Source organism: Thalassophryne amazonica, chromosome 13 (genome assembly GCF_902500255.1).
Source record: "Thalassophryne amazonica chromosome 13, fThaAma1.1, whole genome shotgun sequence".
Lineage (NCBI taxonomy): Eukaryota > Metazoa > Chordata > Actinopteri > Batrachoidiformes > Batrachoididae > Thalassophryne > Thalassophryne amazonica.
This window is the reverse complement of record NC_047115.1, coordinates 19,282,403-19,290,176: the sequence shown is the minus strand read 5'-3', so window position 1 is coordinate 19,290,176 and position 7,774 is coordinate 19,282,403. Positions and strand designations below refer to the sequence as shown.

At 43.5% G+C, this 7,774-nt stretch overlaps 1 protein-coding gene across 7 annotated transcripts in view; it reads left to right on the top strand.

Moving 5' to 3' along the window:
* hhat (hedgehog acyltransferase) overlaps positions 1-7,219 on the top strand; it is a 42,815-nt gene extending 35,596 nt beyond the window's left edge. For all 7 annotated transcript variants that reach the window (XM_034184257.1, XM_034184262.1, XM_034184263.1 and 4 more), the window contains one exon: positions 6,228-7,219. In XM_034184257.1, coding sequence (XP_034040148.1) covers positions 6,228-6,313 — 86 coding nt within the window. In that variant the 3' untranslated portion in view covers positions 6,314-7,219. The remainder of the gene's footprint in view (positions 1-6,227) is intronic.
* The last annotated feature ends 555 nt before the right edge of the window (positions 7,220-7,774 follow it).

Genomic DNA, 7,774 nt, shown 5'->3' with positions numbered 1-7,774 from the left:
TTATTCAACATGTCGAATAATTCCGGGAGCACTTCCGGAGAATTCGCGTGACGACAGAGACAACACGAACAACAGCGTTTGATACTTTTTAATCGCCGTTTCATCCTGCCCCTTCCTGTAGTGCCGCAGTTTACACCGCCGTAATTGGCGGCCGGCATTGTATCCCTAACCAACAGCGTGTAAAACGGCGATAGAGCCCACATCGGCGTCCTCAACGGCGTTTTAAACCGGTGACAGAGACAGACAAAACGGCGACGCTAGCGGACAGTATGCCATTCTAAACTCCACCTCCCAGTTAAAACGGTATTCCAAACGGCCGATAGGCGGCAGTCAGTATAAAAACACTAGCGCACTGCATGCACTCGCGGCCAGCTCCAGATATTTTTGCAGAGAAGCTCCAGTATGCCTCCTAAAAGAAAATTGGCAGCGGCAAAGACTTACCAAGAGGTCTGGTTCAGAAGCAGAGGGGAGGCCTGTGGTGGAGACGGAGCAACACTTTGAGGAGGGGGAAAGGAAGGAGAAGAAAAGGCTGAGGATGATCTCCCTCCCCCTGCAGTGACGGAGGCATGTATTCCTGCTGCTTCAGCCTATTATACTCTGGGGGCGGTGCCTATATGCAAAAGATCCCGGAGTAACGCAGGATTTGCCTGGATAAAACCAGCAGTACACAGGGCATTATCAGCGGCAGCAGAACACCGCTGTTCTCACGCGCGTCTTAACCTGCGATTGTGAAGGATAGAACTGGATATTAACCCCCGTTGCCTGACGTGTGCCGGATGCTACGGCGTCAAAACGCCGCTTTATTCGGCGGATTTAGCGCCGTTTTATCCACGTATTTGCGGATAGTACGGCGGCCAAAACGCCGGCGAAATGCTCCACCCCTTTCCACCGCGAAAACAGCCAGAACTACCGCAAACTTCGGTCTACGTACTACCCGCCGACAAAACCGTCTATGTGTAAACGGGGCATAAGTATTTGAACAGACACACTTTTTTTTTTCTTTTTTTTTTGCCTCTGTACACCCCCAAAATTGAGCTGAAGTGAAACATTCTGGATGTCAGAATCAGAATCGCCTTTATTGTCATTGTAATTTGCATTACAACAAGATTTGAGTGCAACTCCAAAAAGTGCTTCCGTGGTGCGAGTAATTTTTAGCCAATATAAAAGATAGTGAAATTTAATGGTAAATTATTCAGCGTATATGTACAGCTAATATAAACATAAGGTAAAATAAAATAAAATATGGACCAAGTAAAATGTAAAACGAGAATTATATACAACTGTGGAATCATATTGCACGGGAAAATTGCACATGGTGTACAGATATTGCACAAGAAACTTGAAAGCTGTCCCTGAGTCTGTTTGTCCTAGTTTGGACTGACCTATACCGTCGGCCGGAGGGTAGTAGGTCGAACGGGTGGTTGCTGGGGTGGGATGTGTCTTTGCTGATGCTGGCAACTCTACTGAGGTAGCGAGAGCTGGCAATATCCTCCAGGCTGGGCAGAGAGCAGCCAGTGATCCCCTGGGCCGTTTTGATCACCCTCTGCAGCGCTCTCCTGTCTGCTGCTGAACACCCCCCGTACCACGCTGTGATGCAGTACATCAGGATGCTCTCGACGGTGGCTCTGTAGAACAATGCCAGCAGCTTCTCCTCCGGATTGCTTCTCCTGAGCACCCTCAGGAAGTGGAGTCGCTGCTGGGATTTCTTCACCACCACTGTAGTGTTGGCAGTCCAGGAGAGGCTGTCAGAGAGCTGCACTCCCAGGAACCTGATGGAGCTGACCCTTTCCACGCAGTCCCGTTGGATGTAGAGCGGGGTTGGGTCAGCCCTGTTCTTCCTGAAGTCCAGGATTATTTCTTTTGTTTTTGTGGTGTTCAGCGGCAGGTTGTTAGCTGAACACCACGCTGTCAGTCGATAGACCCCGTCTCTGTAGTCAGTCTCATCCCCCCCTGAGATGAGCCCAATCACGGTGGTGTCATCCGCAAACTTTATGATGGTGTTTGTGGGATGGGTCGGAGAGCAGTCGTGCGTGTAAAGGGTGACAAAACCGTCTATGTGTAAACGGAGCTTTAGCGTGCTAGTGCTGGAGGGTGGTGGGTATGGAGTTGCTGCTGGTCTGTCTGCTTCAAAGCAGGCAAAGAAGTGGTTCAGCTCCTCTGCCAGCGAGGCGTCAGACCTAGCATTTCCTGGGTTGCTGCTTCTGTAGTTGGTTATATGATTTATTCCCTGCCACATCCTTCTGGGGTCATTTGTAGCGAAGTGGTCCTCTATCTTTTTCTTGTAGGCAGCCCCTCTCTGATGCCTCTTTTCAGATCGGACCTGGCCACGCTGTACAGGGCCCTGTCCCCTGATTTAAAGGCAGTGTTGTGGCTTTTTAATATGGACTGGACTGCACTGTTCATCCAGGGCTTCTGGTTTGGAAAAACCCTGACCCTTTTGTTGACGGTGACTGTCAACACAGTTCTTAATGTAAGAGAGTACGGTGTCAGTGTACTCCTGCAGGTTGTGGCTGGGAAATAAATCCCATACAGTCCGTGAGAAGCAGTCCTGCAGCTGGAAGAGTGCTGCCTCCCTCCCTCCCGGATGTGCTTGTAGTGTGGGCTTTTTACTTGAATCCAAGGACATGAAGAAGAACAGGGCATTAACCATCTCAGAATTACAGTCATTTTTATACACAGTCCATTTTAGAAGTCATAAGTAGTTGGACAAACTAAATATAAGATTTTGTAATACGTATCCTTTTTTACTGGGTTTGACTGTCCTGGATCAAAACTTCCTGGATTTGGCCATCACAAGTGTATCTGTATGCAGTGAAAGGGTTGACCTTGTGGAGACATTCACTCATAATGGCAGGTGACATTCGTGTCTGAGATCGGGATACACCTGACAAGAGCAGGAAGCGCTTATGGAGTCATGAGGTCCCTGGATACAGGTGTTTAGCAATGCCAATAGCTTTGCAGTGCCACAAAGGTCCATGTATTTAGGGTCCTGGTGCTTCCTGTCTGTATAGTTCTGAGACTTGCCTGAATGTCTCTGCTATTCTCTTCAGCGGATCCTTGGGTACTGCTGGAATGAGTGTCAAATGAGCCATTATTTAGGGAGAGCTTCAACTTTGACACATACAAGGGAAGAACCAGAAAAAAAAAGCATAAAATCCAGGCTTAATCTCCCATGTGCCTTCTAGCAAAGTTTAATTTCACATCTTTTCCACTTACATTCTGAGTGTGCGATATATAAAAGCAGCTACAGAAGGGCAGAGTTTTGTAAAAGTGATTCCAACTTTATTTCCTGAGATGCTCATTTCTGATGAGGTGTCACGAGAGATTTGAGCGGACGACACAAATCAGATGTTCCTCTTTAATGAGATGCACAGGCCATTTCGTCAGTCGTTACATTTACTTTTCGGTTGTGTCTCTGCTAGTGATTTTTTTTTCCCACTTCAGTTTAAAATGTTCTGATCATCAACTTGCAGAAGAAACTGCATTCACTGCAACACCAGCCTATCATATAGTTTCATGCAGCTCAAGATAAATGGGTCAATAAATCATTTTTACTTATTTATGTACAAGTGCTGATTAATTAGCCGTTGTTGACTCTCTTCTCAAATGTTCATGTGCGCTTCTCTAAGTTCTGCTCTTCACACAGTGAATGTGATATCAAAAGCAGCAATGTTGGGCAGATGGAGAATATATTTCACACTGAGGGCGTTAATGAAATTTGTGCAGCTGCAATGACAAAAATGCTGGGATATTATGACCTTGTAATAGAGACTACTCACTGTCCATAAAGTGCCCTGAGAGTTTCCAGTGACTGGTTAATATTTGAAAATGTGTAACAGTATTTAATAACATTTATAGTTAGATCTAAATTACAGTGCATCCAGAAAGTATTCACAGCGCTTCACTTTTTCTGCATTTTCTTATGTTACAGCCTTATTCAAAATGGATGAAATTCCTTTATTTTCCTCAAATTCTACACGCTACACCATAATGACAATGTGAAAAAGTGTAAGAAATGCATGTAAGTAAGTATTCACAGCCTTTTTTTCCACTGAAGCTCAAAATTGAGCTCAGGTGCCTCCGTTTCCACTGATCATCCTTGAGATGTTTCTACAGCCTAACTGGAGTCCTGGGTAATTCCAGTTGATTAGACATGATTTGGAAAGACCACACCTGTCTACATATAAGGTCCCACAGTTGACAGTGCATGTCAGAGCACAACAAGCAGGAAGTCAAAGGAATTGTCTGTTGACCTCTGAGACAGGATGTCTTGAGGCACAAATCTGAGGAAGGATACGAAATATTTCTGCTGCTTTGAAGGTCCCAATGAGTTACAGTGGCCTCATCATCTGTAAATGGAGTAAGTTTGGATTCACCAGGACTCTTCCTAGAGTTGGCCGCCCGTCTAAACTGAACGATCTGGGAAGAAGGACCTTAGTCAGGGAGGTAACCAAGAACCCAGTGGTCATTCTGTCAGAGCTCCAGCATGGCAGCCCACCTGGAGTTTGCTAAAAGGCACCCGAAGAACTCTCAGACCATGAGAACCAAAATTCTCTGGTCTGATGAGACGAAGACTGAACTCTTTGGGTGAATGCCAGGCATCATGTTTGGAGGAAACCAGGCCCCATCCCTACAGTGAAGCATGGTGGTGGCAGCATCATGCTGTGGGGATGTTTTTCAGCGGCAGGAACTGGGAGACGAGTCAGGATTGAGGGAAAGATTAATGCAGCAATGTATAGAGACATCCTGGCTGAAAATCTGCTCCAGAGCGCTCTTGACCTCAGACTGGGGCAACGGTTCATCTTTCAGCAGGACAATGACCCTAAGCACACAGCCAAGATATCAAAGAAGTGGCTTCAGAACAACTCTGTGAATGTCCTTGAGTTGTCCCAGCCAAAGACAAGACCTGAATCTGATGGAACACCTCTGGGGAGATCTGAAAATGGTTGTGCACTGACACTCTCCATCCAGCCTGATGGAGCTTGAGAGGTGCTGCAAAGAGGACTGGACAAAACTGCCCAAAAATAGGTGTGCCAAGCTTGTCACTTCATGTTCATGAAGACTTGAGGCTGTAATTTTTGCTGAAGGTGCATCAATAAAGTACTGAGCAAAGGATGTGAATACTTACGTACACGTGATTTCTTAGTTTTTTATTTTTAATAAATTAGCAAAAATTGGGGGGGGACTTTTTTCATATTGTCATTATGGAAACTCCAGTAAACAAAAAAGCACACTACACCAGTGCACAAAAATTCCACATTAAAGAATTAATTTTAAAAATGAACAAATCAATCAAATGGAGTCCCGTTTATCTGCATAAAATGACATCTGATATATTGTCCACGTTTATTTGTTCATGACATCTGGGAAATTTTAGGAATTTGGAAAGCCCTTTTGGCACACACCACAAGCTGAGGGCTACCTGCAAAAATTCAATGCTCAGTTCTCCATCTTTGTCCCTGTGACATTTTCTGTTGTCCAAACAGCATCAAATAACATCCAGTATGTTGTCCATCATGTGTTTATTTGTCCATCTTGCTCATTTTTTTGTGGGGGGGAGTTATAGTCCTTATGTTAGGTAACAGCATATGTGCTACAGTGAGTTCCAGAAAAAAAGGAGTGACCTATACCCTGGAAATATGTTTTATGTTGAATTGATTTTTAGGCTTTTTGTTTTAAGCACAAAGTACATCTAATACAAAGTGCGCTGTTAAATATAGCACAAAATGTTGACCACTGTAGCAGTTTTTGAGCCATGGCCTGCTTGCTTTGTTACTCAGACAGAAAACGTCACAGTCCAGCTGTGTGTTAAACAGCCTGTGTTTATGTGAATTAGATTTCAGCCTGAATAGAAAAGAATAGAGCATTGAAAAGCATTGTGAGTGCAGGTGCACATTACTGAGATGATCTGGATGCAAGCCAGTCGTGCAGACAGCTGTCCTCACCTGATAGACCCTGTAAGAAGCAGCTAAAAATAGAGCCACTGTCATGCAATACAGTAGAGCAGCAAGACTTTGTCGAACTGTTATTCTTTCTCCTGGTGGTGTTAAATTATACACGCTCTCAGCACTTACTTGGAGCATCCGTAGCAGGTGTGTGTGTGTTTAAGCATTGCTCTACTTCAGTGCTGACTCTAACTGATCTAGATATTTTCAAATTTAAGACATTCATTAATACTATAACTACTAGGTGAACTGAGAATTTTTTTTTTTTTTACATTATTTCAGGTTGGTCCACTTTGGCGCCACCCATGTTGATGTTCCTTTACTGCTTTGCTCAGATTGGACTTGAGTGGACATCTCGGCCAGCGTGAGTCACCTTGACTTTGCATCGGTGTGAGACTCCCTGCTTCCATAGAACCAGACCAGCCTGCTGAGTCCAGAGTCTTGTCTGTGGGAGGCGGAGTCTCTGTGGCGAACCTGGCTCATGTCCAGGCAGCCCGTCCAAATCTGGCTCGAGTGCAGCTGAGCAACCACTTTTCAGTATCTCACCACCTGCAGAACTGGAGGAAAGCTGGGAGTGAAAACAGAGGATGAAATATTTTCTTCACTGGAACAAAAGTATGTGCATGTGTAATGAAATTTTAGCATCGTCTCGAAGTGAAATCTAAACTTCACTGCAGAAAAATATTACAGATCGTGAGTTTGTCATCATTATATACTAACATGAAAAAATAGTTATAAGTCTGGAATTACAGCAGTCAGAATCTGATGATGGATGCAAAAGATTGAAGGCGGGAAAAACAGCAGGAACCTAATCGGTGTCATTATAGCTCCAGTTCCTGGGGGGGGGGGGGAAGTAATATGACAGTAATGAGCAATATTTTTTTATATGTGTCACAAAACACAAACAAAAAGGAAACAATTTGTAATTGAACACAGTTACAATAGCAGGTGATTTGGAATGGTAAATTTTTAGGGCGAGATGTGAAAAGCATAAACTGCGAATAGATCAAAAAGATGAAAACATTTACTGCATCACAGGTGTCATAAAAGCCTGAATTACACTTAGTCACCAGAGAAATGAAAATTGCAGAGGTTTCATGCTACAGTACATATATAACTGCAAAGCCACAAACATGTTGAGAGAGACAAAGCGAGAAGGAAGAAGTGTCTGCTACATTCATACAGAATCCTTTCAGCAGGGTCATGTGGACTTATTTCAGTTTTAGAATGGGAATAGCTTTAAAAAAAAAAAGCATTTTCTTCAGTAAGTATTTGAATAATGGTACCAAACATGCTTTGATTTCCATAAACTTTAGTATTGTCACATTGTTTTACATCAGAAAACGTAGTAAAAATTAGTTAATATAATACTTTGGTACACATAGTAAGTATAGCAGACTGAAATGATCTCTCACATAAATTTAACCTGTGACCTTCAGCGTAGAATAAAAGAGGCGCTCATTCTTCTCACTCAGGGTACGTGGAGGCCTCAGCGTATCGGAATGTGAAGTATAAATCTGCTCCTCTAAATATTTTTAACACTTAGATGGTGCAACTAAGGCTCAGTATGTAGTAAAATGTGTTCCGTAGTTAGACTACTGGGTGTAAACATTCTGCCTGAATAATTTAATACACTGCCTTTTCTTCCACAAGCTATTTTATGACCAAGGAAACCTGGTTCAACTCGTCACTACATATCCCATAGCGACTGATGACCAATTTCAATTAGTTTTATTTATACAGCACCAAATTACAACAAAGAATCAGAATTGAATTTATTGTCAAGTAAGTTTTCACATACAAGGAATTTGATCTGGTGAAGGAGAAGT